Raw genomic sequence first — 17767 nt, forward strand, 5'->3', positions numbered from 1 at the left:
TCTACATGTTAAGGCCTACAGCGGATGAGATGGCGGAATAATTACAAGCCGCTTTTTGTCAAGGCTTGAAGAATAGAGCCGTCATGAATATCATCATCTGACTAAATACAAATAAATACGTTATTTTGGTTATGCTCGACATAAATTATTCTCAATCATTTACAGCAAACTGAAACAAACAAAAAAGGCTCTTTTCACGACATGAATGTTTATGATTGCAGTTAGCCACACTGAACTGCTGTTGATTCATTTTTAAGTGACCACTTAAATTGTTTTCTCTTATTAGTGACTCCAGACTCCCCACCGAATTGCCCATTTACTTCCAGAAATAAACTTATGGCTATAAATCGGCACTATAAAAGCATATATATGTGTATGATCATTAGATAAAAAATTTCACCAAATATATATTATTTTAAATATATAATTATGTAGTTAAGCTTTATTTGCTTTATTTTAGAACTGCAGAAATATTTCGTTTTCCAAGTAGCCTAGGCTATAGCCTACTAATGGTGTTTTGTTTAATTTTTTACATTTTTTAAAAAGTTGAAAATAAAATGATTGATAACCTTTAAAAAGTGTGAACTTATTATTTCAGTAAATTCAATTCGCATTATCAGTTGTAAATAATACAGAAGGGTCTATGTTTCACCAGTTTCTTTTATTCCGACTTGGTCCCTGCGCGCGACAGGGAAAATTCTCACTGAATAGCAAAATTTCCCGGTCTGGATTTCAAGCTCTCTACCGGGCAGACATAAATAATCTAAAAATCTAAAATTTGAATCAAACGAACAAAGGATGAATCTACGTGAAACCATTCCTACAGTACTACACCGAGAGCATATTCTCAAAACATCTTTTGAAATAAACTATTTATTTCTTGTCATTTTGCCCCCATTTTCATTCCTTTTTTAAACAGAGCTATATTTACAGGATACCCTTAACAGATCAGTAAACAGGCTAAAGTTTAGATTTTCACATTGTTGATCCTTAAAACAAACAAAACATTTATTTTTCATAATTTTTTTTCTAAATATCATATTTGACATAAGAGTTGGAAACGAACAGAAAGTAAAGCTGAGTATTCGTTTTCAGAAATTTGATTTGTTTTGCCAGTATTGAGGCCAAACGTGAATGGATATGGTTCAGGTTGGGTAGCAGGTTGTGGCAGTTCCCTTTGGCATATTGACCCATCTCTGCTTCAGCACTGAGAGAAGACTAGGAAGAAATGTTGAGTTCTGTGTGTATTGCAGTGTGGTTCCAATGATTCTTCTCTGTGTGGGTGTACAGTAAATGTGTCTTTTACCACAATTGCTCCTGACCCAAAGACCCGACTTATTCAATGACTTTACCAAGCATAGCCTCCCTAACTTACCCTCTGAGATGCCTACATTACACTCAGAATCTTTATGTTCAGGGTTTTGAAACATGTTTGGTGCACTGTGTAAATTATAGTGATGATGTCCAGTGGGAGGCGCAGTGACTTGGTGACGACTCCAGTGTCAAACGGGTCTCCGGTGTACTAGTGCTATATGGATTTGGTCGTGCTTTTTGTTGAGATGGTTTCTTTAATATTTTGTTTTGTTTTTAAGGAGAAGGATCAGCAAACTTCCTTCCCCGCAGTGCCGGATGGCAGGATGTTCAGTTGGGTCAACTGGGCTGAATGTTCCTTTGCTTTGAGACGCAGAGCTGCGATGCTGGATGCCCTGCGGTCGGCGGCCATAGAGGATGAGGAAGAAGGTGGTTCTGGTAGGGTTGTCGGTGGCTGCACTGGACCCTCCACTGGCGGTGCAGTTTGGCGCAAGAGAGCGGCGGCCGTGGAAGCACTGGTCAGAGGACCCATACTTGAGAATAGTCTAAACAGAAGAGAGCGTTCCTGTGATACAATGTACAGCACTCACGCTCACACCAGTGATTATACAGCTAATATTTAGGTTTAGCATCAGTCAGATGAGTCCAGGGTACAACAGAAGAGCCATGGGCATTTATTAGATGTAGTAATTACTCTTAGAAATAAAGGTTCTTTATTGCCATATGGTTCCATGAGGAACCTTTAACATCAATGGAATCTTGACATTGCACAAAAGGATCTTCAGACTGGAAAAAGGTTCTTTAGATTTTTAAAATGTTCTTCACACTAAGAAAAATGGTTCTTCTAAGAATTGTTCACTGATAGGTTCTTTGGAGAATCCAAAATAGTTCTTCTATGGCATCACTGCAAAAGCTTTTGGAGGCTTATCGCAAATGGTCTTTACCTGCCAAAAGTAGGTCCGATGAAGGCCGGATGCCTGAACATCGCTGTGCCCAGGAAGGTTCCTAGGCCGAGGGGTGTGGCAGGAGGGAGGGCGGAGCTGTTTGGGGGCGGTGCCAGGCCTGGGAATGCGGCAGCAGCTGCTGCTGCAGCGGTCCACGCTGACTCCAGAGCTGGGTGAGGTGGGAAGGGTCCTCCTTCCAGGTAGTGACTCAGGGGGTGAGCAGCTGCCAGCGGCCCAGGAAAGTGCAAGCCCGTGGGGTGAGCCTGGACACCTGCCTTTTCACGTTTCCTCCACTTCGCTCTTCGGTTTTGAAACCAAACCTAAGAGTTGGGAGAGAAGCCTCATCAAAGTCCAAACTTTACTAATAACTGCTGTTGTTCAGATGAATGCATCTATGCGATTAAGTTTGGAGTGAGGAACACGCTTAAATAGCTGGCTTTGAGAAGTTGTCCCTTCCCGTTTCGGATCCAGAGCCATTAATATTCCACCTGACAGCCTGCATGGTCGTTTAAGCATGAGCTTGTCGCTCTTGTTCATGTGCAATATTTGGTTCGCTTTAATGAGGTGACAAATAGGCTGGAAGTCAAGGGTAATTACATGGCCCCAAACTTACGGTCTGTTACCCTAACTTTGCTAATTAAAATCTGGTTCGGGCAGAGCAAAAAACGGGGTGGAGCGTGGTAATTAAGAGCCGTGTTAACAAAAGATGTCGGAATAACAGCTGAACGGCATCCAATAACAATTAATGCACTTTAAATTAAATTCCTCCAAATGTAAGTTGCTTGAAAAGGCTATTTAACTTTCCCACGATCCCCCTCCTGTCCTGCTAAACCCCACCAGGTTGTGCGGCAAGGACACGACCTGCAGACAGGGACTTCATAATGAAGGATAGTGTCAACAGACAAACCAACAGGGACCTCGGCCCCTTTCACACATGCTCCAAACCGTTTTGCATTACGTGGCCCCTGGGGCATTTATTAGCTATATCACCTCCTGATCGAGCCTGTTAAGTGATTTGTTCTCCCACATCTCCAAATTGACATCTGTTGTTTTACATGGCCAATAACCCTGGTAGCTTCCTCATGTTTGCACTGTCTCTTTGGTTATGAGAGTTGGGCTTGAACATGCGAGCCACGCTTTGAATAGAGAAAGGAGGGGTGGCAAACACCCTTAATAGTCTCTCACTCGTTCCAAGTGCAAAGCATCGGATCAATGCCGGTCTACTGCAATCACAAAATGGGAAATCAAATAGCATTATCCCCCTACCCCTCCCTCTCCCCCGCGCCGGCGATGAGAATTCAAACACCATTTTCTCCCTGGAATAGCAGTGTTTGCTCTCTCGCTAAGTGCGCTTTTATGAATCAGGGGCGTCTGTGTAATTGCCGCTAAAATGTTCGCTCTATTGTGTATAATAACTTTCGATAACAGGAAAGACCTTGCCATGACGTACAGGGTCATTTAACCAAGTTTACGATTGTCACTTTAAAATGAAATTAAATATAGACCATTAGGTATATTGTCTTAACGTCTATAAGTAAGCAAATTGCAAGAATTCGCAGGCTTACATCATTTAGTTCATCTTTACCTTCAAAATGTCGACAAGTTGTCATATTACAGGCAATTTCTCTCAATTCGCGGCAATTTAAATGCTTTTAACATCTGAATGGAGTCAAAGTTCTCAATTGTGTTTTATACAGTACTCGTTAATATTATTATGCATTTAAATTCGATATATTTTATGTTTTATTTTTGTGCTCGAAAGGAAGAAAAGTAAGCACTCACTTGCACGCGCGCTTCTGTCAGATCCAGCCTCATCGCGAGCTCCTCTCTGGAATAGAAAACATCGATCATCAAAATGTGTGCAGGGATTTTTTTAAACCCACAAACACTGCAAGAAAACTGATTTTGCCTAAATTGTCAGAAACCTATGAAAGCAATTTGGGGCTGATGAGAATCGAACGGATAACTTGTACGTTTTTATAATGGGTCGTTTCGACTGTAACAACATAATGATGGAAATAATGGCATCTAGACTATTATATGAAAATTGAGCATTTACTGAAAATATACCTGGCTAAATTTATGACAATTATCTACCACGTCAATATAAACATCGATATTTCATGATCAACAACGAACATTTTGGTTAAAGAAAAACGGTCCTCGGGTAAATCTGTCATTAGGCAGACTGATGTTTTTTATTTGATAGACTTATGTTGTCTGGCATATTGATTATTGTTCTTTTATACAACGTGACTATGCGAATAACGGATAAATGTGGGGCAATATTTTCAAAATAAAGTTCAAAAACAAAATTCTTATTAATGTTCAAATTTCGTAAACTGTGATTTCCCTTTTAAAATAAAGAACATCAATTGTATAGCAACATTTTTATAAACAAAATTGTATAACTCAAATTGAATTTTATATCCATGACATAAGGACAAAGTAGGCTACATCACATCAATATAAAAAATAGGCCTAATTTTATTATGCTCTTTTATTTAAAACCATGACATTTTTAATTGTTTATAATGCTTAACGTATATTTCAGTTTGTCTTGTCCGCATTTTTATGGCTTACTTTTCTAATGCTGTTCCAGAACCCAAAAATTAGCATTTTATCAGAGACACTAAAAAATGGGCCTAAAACCCCTTCAGAACAGTCAAACTTAAATAAACCTCTTAATTAAAACTATTAATTTATACATTTGAGTTTGAAGTAGGCTGCTGCTGGCCTTGAGCTCTTTTAAGGCCCACATATATTTATTTTGACGGTCACGAATGTTCACAGTGTGATACTAGCAGTATTAGCTAACCGATCCATAGAGAATAATGTGAGTTTCAGTCTTATAAGAATAAATTGTACAGGACAGGACATAAACGAGTGTGCACACATTTTAGTGATTATTTCTCTGATATCTACTACAGAATGTCACGCCAATTATCTCCTCGATTTAATAAAACGATCAGCCGGTGTATTCTTTTTCCGAGGAAAGCAAAATAGAATAAAATGTAGCTTCTAAACGGAATATATATATATATATATATATATATCCATAACAGGAGTGTTGGCCACAAAGGTTTTATTTCATACCCTTTTTTAAATGATTGATTGTTTACATAATTTAATGTTTTCTAAAAATATATATACATCTGGGGCTTTGTATTTTTACAAATATTTGAAATGTTAAAAATATTTATAATTTAAATATAAATATTAAATTGTTTATTTCTTCGAATGTTGATTTGTATTGGAAAAATAATTTAAAGTAGGCTATGGATTAGTGATGTTATTTCGATGATTAAAATATATACAGATCTGAATTTAACAATATACATTATTTTATTGATATGCATTTTTTATAATTAGGGGGAAAATGCTTATTATATGTTTCGTTCATTTTAAGGCATACATTCTGTTCATAATATGACTTAAAATCTTAAAATCAAAATCTATAAACCATAATAAGCGGTATATCTACCTGGTGAACACATCAGGGTAGTGTGTTTTCTGGAAGGCCCTCTCCAGTTCCTCCAGCTGATAGCTGGTGAAGGTAGTCCTGTATCTTCTCTGCTTCCGTTTAAGCATGCCTTCCTCCGAGTCGCTGCCGGCCGACAGACACACACTGTCCTCTCCATCTTTTACATCCCCATCGTTGTGCAGGCTCTCTTCATCCTTTGGAGACAGACTGGCGTCTCCGCACGCCTCCTCTTTGACAACGTCCTCTTCAAACTTCAGCGTGCTGAGCTCCACCAGCTCCTGGGCCGTGTGCTCGGGGCTCTGGCCTTCATCACTCTGGCTGAAGGGCGCGTTCTCCCTGTACGACTTGCTACGGCTGATGCTGACTTGTGGCGCTTGGCTGATTTTGAGACTCTCACAGGCTTGGTCCAGCAGTCTCTCCCTCTCACCCTTCTCTAGATGCTCGTGAAACCCCCTCCCGGAGTCCAGGTACTTCCCCCCAGGGCCGTAGAGCCGGCGCAGTTTGGGCGGCAGGTGCATGTCCGCGTCAAACGAGTTCTCTTTAGAGGTGACTGGAAAAATAAAAGAATATAATATTTTTAAATGCACCAAGCACTGTGAATTAAGGCAGCATTATAAACGCACATTCACCTGTTCAGCTTTATGGATTTTGTAAATATTACGCACTCTTAAAAATGTTTTTTGGTGGTTCATACGGTTAGTACAAATAAAAATTTATTTTTACAGGTTCTTCAATACTGTATACTATATAGTCATGGCTATCAGGTGGTAATTTGATATATACCATGGTACTGAATGATTGCCATGGTCGAAAACATGGGATTTATGATTTAATACATTTTTGTTAGCCTGATCAAAGTATTGGTCCATTAAGAAGCCATATCTTTCACAGTTTTCTGAGGAACTTTAAAAGATTATCCATAAAGTTGTAAAGCATTTTTAAAAAAATGTGTTTTAACAACCTAAGTATTTCAATGCTGCTCATTAAATTTTTTTTTGTTTGTTTTTATTTGAGAGGTTCTCAAAACTTTCAGGACTTTGTTTTCACACCCAGAGGTGTTGCTTCTGACCAGGACACTATTTTTGTACACATTTCTACAACTGTGAAGTCAAATGCGCGCGAAATCAATTAACTGTATGCCATGTTTGTGACAAAACGTAAAACAGCATAAAAAAAATAACGTCAAAGCGTTTAGGCGCTTACCTTCAGCTGACTTGTCGTGGTCCGGTCTGACGGGTGCTGGCAAACTTTGCGCTCCCAGTTGTCTGACTTTACACGGGCTTCTTCTGCCCAGTATACTGTCTATGCAGTAGGAGGAAAGCACGGTGGGCGACTTGCTTTTACATTCGCTTCGGTCGCGGCTATCGTCGTCGTACTGACTAGTCATATTTGTATCGTCCGAGGTTGTGCTCGAGTGGGTGACTGTTACTCTCTCTCGCACTGTATCTGAAACGTCTCTCTTGCCTATCCCACCCTGGCCGCTAATGCCATATGCACTGATCCGCAGTAGCTCCGCTCTCCATTCTGTTGCATTGACGTGTAACGCAAATCTGATTGGCTCCCAAGGGAACAAGGGGGATCTTTATATATTTTTCTATTAAAGTTAAACGGTATGAACTCAGCGAATGTTGTGATGGATTAGGCTACTAAATTTACTGATAAGCACCTCCACATTTAGACTGAAATTAGATTAATAAAGAAAGACTAAATACGTTGCAGATAAGTAAAAACTCTGAACTGAAATCAAATGATTTATCTAAAGAAGTGGGAAAACGCATTCAGAAACATGTTTTATTTACCAAGGTGTTGGATGTTTTATTTTTAATCATAACTCAAATATATTATTATTATTATATCGTGTCTGTTTAAAATTCCTAATACATAGGCTAAATAAATTAAAATTAATAAAAACAAGAAGGTATTCAAATACACTGGCATTACACAAAATACACAAATCTATTTATTTTATTGAGAATAATGCTGAAAGAGCATCTTGCTTTTTTACTATAATTATTTTTATTTTATGTTATACTATTTGATACTGTTCGTGCCATGCATTTATTTTTAGCTATTAAAAAAAAGGACACAGCCCGTTTGTCTAATTTTGGTTGTTCTGTCTGTCTATCTATCTGTTTAGTTGTGATACTATATTTGATGTTATTTTACACTCTCTGTGCCATAGCCATTTCAAAAAGGAGACCCGAGCCAGTAGAGGCAAGGCCTGACCGGGTGAATCGCTCACCTGGTCCTCGTGTGCGAATACACGCACCTAGCATAATTGCCTGTCCTCTCAGAGTGAAGCGATCAGATAGCCATAGATGATTGACTTAAAAAGTGAGGGTGGTGATAATAGGCCGGTGAGAGCGTACTGCAGGCAACTAGACTCCAGAAGACTGGAGAGACAGATTGAGAATGTAATTTTAAATGAAAGTCTATTTAACCTGATGCGGATGGCATGACCCTATCCGCCGCTCAGACCCATCAATGTTAAAAGGATCATTTTCACAATTCAATCCCAAACTTGAAACGAAGCCGCAATTTACTCGCTCTTCTTCATAGGTTATATGATTCTGCTCTTAGGCTGACTGAGATATGGTCGTGAAAGTACTGTATGTGAAGAATGCTCGAGTTTAAAAACATTTGTGAAAGTTTTGATGTTTGGTCTTAATTGGACTTTGATATAGGCCTATATCAGCTTTATAAACAACACTGAACATACACTACGACGATTTCTTATTTTTTTCCCCCCTGAAACTTAATCACCAAGCAGATCAACAGAAGAGAGTAATGACAATAATAACAATATAAGACATTTTTTCTCGTTCCCAAACAGGCGCGTAATGCAGACGGGTATTTAAAGTCGCTATGTAATTTGGGGGCACAATTTGATTCATTTATACGCGCTCTGTTATTAACCCAAGAAAAGAAATGTCAGGGACTATTACCGCCAGCAGGACATCCGCGCTTTGTTTAAATGCACTAATTACACGCACGCATTTTTTTTTTTTTAAAAGCGCAATTTTCCCATATTCAGTCCTGAATCTATTTAGCGCTCTACGTGCGGGCAGGCAAGCTGTTAGTGGGTGCCAGTCAGTTTCACGCTCCTCTATTACCCGATACCACAGTGTGTCATATTTTCACAACAGCCTAACTTGATAATTTCTACAATCGTCTTCTGTTTTGCAGGGTTTACATGGCCCATAATCCGTTGGGTTTTGGCTACGCGTATGCAAACCACCCCCTGTTCCGATAACAAGAAGCTTTTCTCAAACTGTAAGTAACAGTAGGTGACACTTTATTTTGTTTCGGTGATGTTATACCAACAGCTCAACAGCTGTGTCTCAGAGTGTCTAAATCCCTAATATAGACCCCATCACTCCCACGTTTTCAAGCAGCGCCATCTCCTGGTGTTAACAAAAGCGCTCAGGGATAAATCCAGTCGGTTGAGCAAAAAAACTAAACGAGAACTGCATCTTGATTGACGCTATTTTAAATCATCAGTTGTAATTCATGTGGAAAGTTTCCGCCACATTTCGTTTTGATGATGGATAATCACGGATAATTGCATATTAATTTAAAACATTTTGTATTTTTATCTATCTATCTATCTATCTATCTAATCTGTCATCTCAAAACATACATGAGCAGGAAATTCAGATTATGAATTAGTTGGTGGTAGAGGTTACTGTGTGGTTAGCGGCTCACTGTTGAATATAGGAGCCACACTGATGACAGTTGTGCTCCAGAGGTGGTGTGTCTTCATTCCTGTTGCTGTGACTTAATTGGATGCTGCTCTGCTTGAAAGGGCGAACAAAAAGACGTGCTCTCAGACGCGCGCGTAAGCAAAGTTAATTAGTGGTTATTAACACCACGCATAATGAGAGCGCGAGGGAGTCAATTTAATGACTTTGTTATCTTAAGTTTAGAATGACAGTCGATGATCGGAACAACAATAGCAAACTAGAACGCAATGATCATCTGTAATTTTCAACAGTAATACGCACTAATAAAAACAAAAGGACTCTAATTTTGTTCAACTGACTCGATCATTTGAATTTATTTAAAAAGAGGGAGAGAAGGAAGAGGAAAGACAACTCAAACATTTTAACCAAAGATTATCCTGTCGTTGGAGACACAAGTAAATAGGATTACAATTGTTTTATTGCTTGCATGCCAAATTATTGTTTATTGGTAGGCTTTCAGAAAGATTCTTCTGTGCAGACTGAGTGATAACACTTGATTTTGCTCCATTTTCATCCCTAAATACTTTCTGGCATCCATAAGGAATCAAGAGTCTGCAGCTCACAGACATTATTTGCATATCGTATTGTCTACAGATGCATGACTTGCATTGGCCATCCAAGTTCACAACCCCATGACCAGCAATCATCTAATGTTTGAGTTAATTAGCAAAATTACATTTTGTGAGTTATTAAGTTTACTAACAATCACAGCAGGCCCAAATTTTGATTTGTGCTTCGTGCTTTCTGCTTTGATTTGATTCGAAATAACGTCAAACACTTTGTGCTGACATATGAGTGAATAAATGAAAGATTTTTTATTTTTTAATAAACTACTACTTTAAGTGTTGGGCATTGCATTGTTAATGTTCACATGGGTAAGTCAATAGTATGAGGCAAATGCCTTGTCCAAATACCCGCACTTGCGGTCTTGGCCACTTGAGAGCGCGTGCGCGCGACAGGAAGTAAGTGCGCAAGACTGTCCCAGGTCTTAAAACCGCCAAAGCACAGTGCCCTTAAAGGGATAGTTCACCCAAAAATGAAAATTTGATGTTTATCTGCTTACCCCCAGGGCATCCAAGACACTAAATCCACACTATCTTGAATAATGCTCCGGAGCGCTATTCGAGGCTTAGTGTATCCCATCATGCATCATGTTCTGGAAATAAATCGTGAGACTTTTTGCCGAGATCTCGCGAGAGGTCACGGAAACCTTTCCAATGCAAGTTATAATAGTTTGTGTGAAAAACAAACCACATTAAGTCATTATTGGAAGTGATTATTCACTTAAAATCTTGACATCTGCCCTTGCTCTTCTTGACAATAAATGAGAGTTCATGAATGAATCTAGATGGTCCTCACTGCAGAACACAAGATCTAGGGGTGTGGTTGGATCCAGATCCAGCTCCTCCCACCTTACATATACCTAAACCTACCCGTCTCCACCCCCAGATCCCTAAACCTACCCATCTCCACCCCTAAACCTACCAATCTCCACCCACTAGATGTGGATCCAACCACGCCCCCTGGATCTTGTGTTCTGCAGTGAGGGGCTACTGGAAATTCTGGAGAGGACGTCGGATGGCGTCACGTGGGGACGTAATTACGTGTGCCATTAATCGATGTACTATAACATGTAAAAAACGGGAACATGAAAGGAATATTCTAAAAGCAATTCATGTAAACACCTTAATCATAATATTGTCTTATTTAGAATAAGGTAAATAATTAGATTACTAATGTCCATGTAAACAGTCATTGTTTGTGACCATTGTCAAAAAACTTTTTTAATATCACTTCAACTTTACCTCACCACACAGGTGCTTCCTATATCCTTAAGACCATTAAACAGAAACCTGTCTTCTAGCAAAGTCATTGTTATGCAAATGAATAAATTTTTAGCTTACTTTTGATATAGCCTATACTCTCAAATAAGAATGGCATGCACTTTCTCTTAAACTGAACTTTTGCTTCGAAAAACGAGAGATACAAGCAGTAGCATGGGGAAAAACGCAAGACGTCGAGATTTTTAAAAGTTGAACTTTTTAGTTCTTTAACGTTTTTAGAATGCTGGGACGCTGCAGCACAACAGTCAAACACATCCGTTTTTTTTTTTGTTAAACACATCCGTCTACTGCGTGTTTACATAAAAAAACAATGGAAAAGTAGTGCTGTGGAATGGGAAAACGTGTTCTATATGAACTGCCCAAAAACCGTCTGTGTAGATAAGCATACATTCCATGTCATTCTGTTTCACCTTTGCAGTGTAAAAATTGCTCAGTTGTGGTTCCAACAAAGTGGTTGCCGAGCAACACACAAATGTAAACAAAAGGTGTATGTTTGTAGAGTAATTTACAACAGCTTCGAACTTGGTTCAACCAATCAGAATCAAGGGCCGGAACTATCCGTTTTATAATTGCATATTTATGTCGGAAATGAATGACGTAAATATTTAAGACATTCTAAATAAATGTGTGATTACATTTGTAATGTTTAAATCTGTAATAAAACTAGCCTATAAAAAAGACAGTAGGCTAGGCCAACTCAACTGTGTTTTGTCTTTGCACATTGTACCTGAAAGCGGAACAGCAGCGAACTGTTGCTATGGTAACTTCCTCAAGCAAATGCTACTTTTGCTTGCTGGCAGTTATTTCGCGCACTCTAAACATCTTTTGGAACAGTGGTTTGAACATATATGCTACTTATGTTAAAACAATGTATAGCTTGCTTTCTGGTTTTATTTGTGTTTGTTAGACCCCCGCTCCACCAACCACCATTATATTACGGTGCAATAGCCTAGAGATCATACAGTTGCGGCCGACTGGCCTCATTTGGAAGTTTTTCAAGTTTCTATATTTTTTTGCGCATCATTTCATATAAGTCTGAATGTCATTTTTTGTAGATTAGAGGGAACGCGAGGTCTCCTCTGCATTCTTATCGATTTGTGGATCGTGAAGCGTGGAATGGCTTCTTTAATAATGCATTTGGGTGAAAGGTCACAAATATGAGTTGGAACAATTTTGCGTCTCCGATCTTATTATCGTTTAAGCCTGAAGAAGTGTACAGGGGCTTCTGGACTTAGCATATATTTATTTCATTTCTTTTTCTTTCTTTCTTTTTGCCTGTAAAGAGGGTTCATGTGCACTGATGATCTAAAGAGGTGCTCTTGCCCTTTATTGATTGCTTCTTGGAAAGAATATGAATGTCTAAATTCAAGAATGACAATCCTTTATTAAGTTAATCAAAGTAATACATGCAAATTATTCTTCTTCTCCCATGAGCTTATCAAAACCTCTCCCCTTGAGTTTGAAGAAGTCCATTTATTCAGTTAGCGTCAATAACGCACGCAAATATCGCCATGCAAATGAAAGTTGATTAGAGTAAATTAGGGACTTAGCTGCTATATGACCTTGTCTGAGTTCTATGTAAATTTTGTAAAAACGACACAGGGAAATAAATGTCATTTAGACGTTCGTATAAAATAAGTAATCAAGAGGTTTTCAACGACAGGAAAATAATTTGTGTATTTCGCTGGGCTTTATCGGGAGCCGGAGAGCATCACAGAAGGAGGTCATTATGGAATAATATTTTACCATCTTGAGCATAGGAGGCTATGGGTCAATGATGAGACGCTATTTTTTATTTCATGCAGAAATTACTTAAATCTTTTATGGTGAACATCTTTTCAGTTTCTGAATCAAAAATATTAAGTAGAGCCTGAAGTATAAAAAAAAGTATGAGGTTGTAAAACAAAAAAAGTAAAATGACATTCTTGATAAAGGAAATGTTGGCAGATGTAGTAGTTTGAAGTAGATAGATTTCTTATTTATTTAGATATGTAATCTTGTTTTAAAATATTGATATTTGAAAACCTTTCGTCTGCCAGATTAGTGCCGTAATATGCAAGAAGCCCGTTTGTTCGTTGTCACAAAGCCTCCTGACTATTTTTATTTTTAAAATAAAAAATGCATGTTATTGATAATCATGAACATGAATTTCGAAATTCATAGGCTAATGTAAAAAAATGTAATGTAAAAACGCCTATATTTTAAAATCATATCTTTGATTTTTGTTTAGGGGAAAATATTAAGTTACACCACGTGACATTTTTAGGGTCATTCAATCAAAATTTTATGTAAGGTAGACCTAATAAGCGATCAAACTATTTTGATAAATGGCCAGTGACCATTCCTAAATGTGTAATATTGGTTCTACTGACATCTAGTGGAGCTGTAAGGCATCAGAAGAAAACTGGAAAAACCCCAAATTGGTGTCTCACTGTAGGCCAAAACTTAGCTCAAAAATATGCTTGCCTATATGACTAATTCAGCGAGGCCCAGGAGATGTTGATAAAGCACCAAACATGATGTCTTGGGGTATTGTTAATGAGGTCTGTGGATACTTATAGGGGATAATCCCCAGCAGTTCATCAGAGACTTCATCTCAAATGAAATTAGCTTCCTGCGTGGTGCTGAGATGGCTTCTCTGGAGTTCAGCTGCGATGGTAATGGCTGCTGTGCCAGCTGTCCTCGGGCTCAGTCCAGCTCCGTCCCTGTCTCCAGTCTCTGCCTCCACACGAGGCCAGTTATTCTATTCCCCTCTTTCTTTTTCTCCTTCAGGACTCTAGCTCCCATAGTTATATTTGTTTTGCTTCCCTGTTGCTGGCAGATTGGAAGTGGTCAGGGGTGGCTGACAGTGATAAAAGGGGATATTTTGCTTTGTTTGTGTGTGTGTGAAAAGGCCAAGAATTTTATGTGAATGTATCAGAGGGCATCATTAGTAGAAGCTGACTGCTCTCCAAGCCCTCCAGACCAATTTAGTGGGTGAGACAAAAACGTTTTGATCCCGGGTTGCTGGTCTGAACTGCGCGATGGGGAGCTGAGTGAAGCCATGCAATCTATATTGGATTTCTTACTTCTCCATTTCTTGGTGCTTGGAGTCCCTGTGGTTAGGAAGTAGTAACAGTAAATTCGGTCTGTCCTTCAGGGTCATGGTGGTCTCACCCCTGTTTTCAACAACAGGAATTTAACAGGGTCAAAAAGCTACATACTCAAGGGTCATCCAATATTTTGTCTGTCATTCTCTTCTCAATTCTGTTTTTTTCCCCCCACTCTTTCTTGAGCTTTGAATGAGTTTGATGCAACATGTAGCAAATAAAGGTTCCAAGAGGGTTTTGAAGGCATTTTTGATTCCATGAAGAACATTTAACATCCATAGAACCCATCTGAATAAAGTGGAAAAAGGTTCTTCAGACTATTAAAATGATCCTCACAATAAGAAAAAATGGTTCTTTAAAAAACCGAAAGGTTCTTTGGGGAACCAAAATGGTTCTTCTGTGGCATTGCTGCGAAAACCCATAGATATATAGGTAGATGGCCTATTAGCGGCTGTTTCTATGGACCGCTATACATAAGCCATCCACCATATTGGAATGTCCATAAACACTCGAAAGCAAGTTGCTGGTGCATGGATATACAGTATATCTTCAGTAGACTTCTGAAGATGCTTTTGCTAAACTAACACAATACAACAAGACAAAGCCATTAGCTAACAAGGCATTTAAAATGTACTTTAGTTTAAAAACCTGTAATATTGAGTTAATACATATTAAAAACACAAACCAACACATTCTTACCTGTGAAAGGTTATCCAGTTTCTTCGGGAATTTAAATTTAGGCAGTTTTTACAATCAGATGCTGCACAATGTTGTTGCATTTTGAAACTCATTGATTGTTATTGTGAGCGACGACATAAACCATTCCAAGATGGCGGACCCGTCAACATATCTGGAGCGGTCAAATGTGGCATCTATACATATCTATGCGAAAATCCTCTTTTAGAACCTTCAAGAGGGTAGAAGAACCATTTTTGGTTCCTCAAAGCACCTTTCAGTGAACAAAGAACGTTTTAATAATCTGAAAAACCAATATTCCACTTTCAAGAACCTTTTCACAACAGTGCCATTTTTGGTTCCCCAAAGAACCTTTCAGTGAACCGATCTTTAAAGAACCTTTTTTTTTCCTGTGAAGAACATATTAATCTGAAGAACTTTTTTGCTCAATGTGAAGGTTTTATAGAAGTTAGAGGTTCTTCAGGAAACCATCAATGCCAATAAAGAAACTTTATTTCTAAGAGTGTGGCTGGTGTTGTTCAGTATCGGCCATTGAGAACCAATCAGATATTACCTGCTGTTCTTTGATATTAGTGCTTAAGCTATCTCACCAAATCTCAACCATTTTAGCTAGCTTGTCTAGCTTGTGCGATGTTATGTCAGTTGCTTTATACTTAATTCACTAGTATTGGTCAATAAGAGCACAGTTTTTGTACATGTTCTTGTGCATATCCAAACAAAACACACAGAGATGCATTTCCGCATAATTCCTTAAATAAATTTCCAGAGCAACCAGCAGCAACAACTGCCAATGAGATTTTCAACACAAGTAATTATGTTTTCGCATGTTTCCCCCCTCCTTCCTAAAAAAAAAAAATCCTTATAAGCGATTCAAAAGCAATTTTCTCTGTGGGAAGAGAATGTAATTTGCTATTCAGTGACATTCTGATGTGTAAAAAACCAGAGGCCGGTGGTAAAAGGTATCTCTAAAGTCTGTGTACAGTGCATTAATGGGCATAACCGGGGGAGGAGGGGAGAGATGTCAGGGAGGGCACCATTTAATGACTCCAGAATAATCCCTCTCTCATTAGTGAAGGCTCTGAGGATCCACCGGGGCTTGAACTGGTAGAGCGTGGCATGCCGCTACAGTCTTTATCTTCATATTAAACCATTTGCATAACATTACAGCTGCTGGAGAGACTCCCTTAACAAGGCCAGTTGCTCTTCATTTTAAAAGGGGACTGTGGGTGTCTCAGCAAATCTATTCAGTGGTAAATGGAACTTCTGCTGGTGCAAATGCAGTGCGAGGTGAGAGCGATCAGGACGCAGCATTTGGAAGCACATTTATCATACACTTGCTCATGCATCAGGCTGGGTTTGGGGTGCCTCCAAAAATCCATAAACAGTAGCTCTACCATCTATCCTGAATTTCCAGGATTTACAGACCGCCTTGCATCCTGTGATTGTGAATTGCACTGAACGGAATGTGTGGGGGACTGATTTCAAGTCCATCAACATGTAGTTTATCCAGGGGGGAGAACATCAAGGCTATATTGTAGAAAATACTTTTGCTCATCTGTGCACCTATCTTGAGCCATTTTTGTCACTCTATTGCCTGTGGAAGAATGCAGCTTACTTTAAGAAAGGCGAGGGAGAGAGAGGCATGACAAAATTAAAATCAGTCATTTTTTCCCCTGAGGAGCAGATCAATTTCCGCAGACTGGGTCGAGATATTTTCCAGCATTAGTCTTTCTCGACTTGAGCACAGCACCTAAACGGCCTGCCAGCGGGAGTCTCGGCACAGCTGCACGCTTCAGTAGAGAACAGTTACTTCTGCCGCTCTGAGTTTATTTGCGCCTCACCATGAGAATTGCCATAATTTACCCCACCAACACATCACCTCCCCAAAAGATGAGAGAAAGGGAATAGTGTGTGGAATGAAAGAGGCAAATTGATTCGACGTGATATTATTTTGTTTTTTATTACGCCTATTCATTTTCTCAGAAAGAAATGCACAATTGGACCGGTGCCCGAGTTCAGAGTCATACTGTGGAACCTTAGACACAAACCTACATAATGGCCCGGCCTGTTGCCTATGTTTAAATTATGGAAACAACTACAGCATTTGAACAGCTCTGACCTTATCTAAGTGCAGTGCAGGATGAAGCATGTACAAGTTACAGATTTCCCTTAAGACTTGTAACATCAATTAATGTTATTTGATCACTTGCATTCTGATTTGTGATCATCTAAATTGATGTTAAAGGACAGAACTGGAATCATGAATCAGCAGGTTTTCTTGTTAAATCTGATAGATTGCATCCACACCACATCTACATGTTAACAGGGAGAAAGTTTCATAAAAAACATACCTTTTAACACCAGATGTTAAATTTTGATGGTCAATTCACTATTGTTTTATATAGAATTGTTGTACAATAGCCTTTTTAATGCAATTGCATCAGAATTAACTGTAGCCTAATTAAATGTGACCCTGGACCACAAAACCAGTCTTAAGTCGCTGGGGTATATTTGTAGCAATAGCCAAAAATACATATGGGTCAAAATTATTGATTTTTCTTTTATGCCAAAAATCATTAGGATATTAAGTAAAGATCATGTTTCATGAAGATATTTTATAAATTTCCTACTGTAAATATATTAAAACGTAATTTTT

At 38.7% G+C, this 17767-nt stretch overlaps 1 protein-coding gene across 1 annotated transcript; it reads right to left on the minus strand.

The window, feature by feature from the left end:
- Nucleotides 1–1071: 1071 nt before the first annotated feature.
- On the minus strand, nt 1072–7219 carry arxa (aristaless related homeobox a). The gene is made up of 5 exons (XM_016508387.1): nt 6943–7219; nt 5740–6289; nt 4038–4083; nt 2256–2575; nt 1072–1856 (listed from the first exon to the last, which is right to left on the minus strand). The coding sequence occupies exons 1-5, from the start codon at nt 7124–7126 to the stop codon at nt 1601–1603; spliced, it is 1356 nt and encodes a 451-aa protein (XP_016363873.1). The 5' UTR covers nt 7127–7219; the 3' UTR covers nt 1072–1600.
- Between the last annotated feature and the right edge of the window lie 10548 nt (nt 7220–17767).

This window comes from Sinocyclocheilus rhinocerous, unplaced genomic scaffold (genome assembly GCF_001515625.1).
Source record: "Sinocyclocheilus rhinocerous isolate Xijiao unplaced genomic scaffold, SAMN03320098_v1.1 scaffold594, whole genome shotgun sequence".
Lineage (NCBI taxonomy): Eukaryota > Metazoa > Chordata > Actinopteri > Cypriniformes > Cyprinidae > Sinocyclocheilus > Sinocyclocheilus rhinocerous.

Coding starts and splice junctions, on each gene's coding strand:
- arxa (XM_016508387.1), bottom strand. CDS start 7,126: ATGACTAGTCAGTACGACGACGATAGCCGCGACCGAAGCGAATGTAAA. Junction 2,576..4,037: donor TGACAGAAGCGCGCGTGCAA/GTGAGTGCTTAC, acceptor CCCAACTCTTAG/GTTTGGTTTCAAAACCGAAG. Junction 1,857..2,255: donor ATCGGACCTACTTTTGGCAG/GTAAAGACCATT, acceptor TCTTCTGTTTAG/ACTATTCTCAAGTATGGGTC.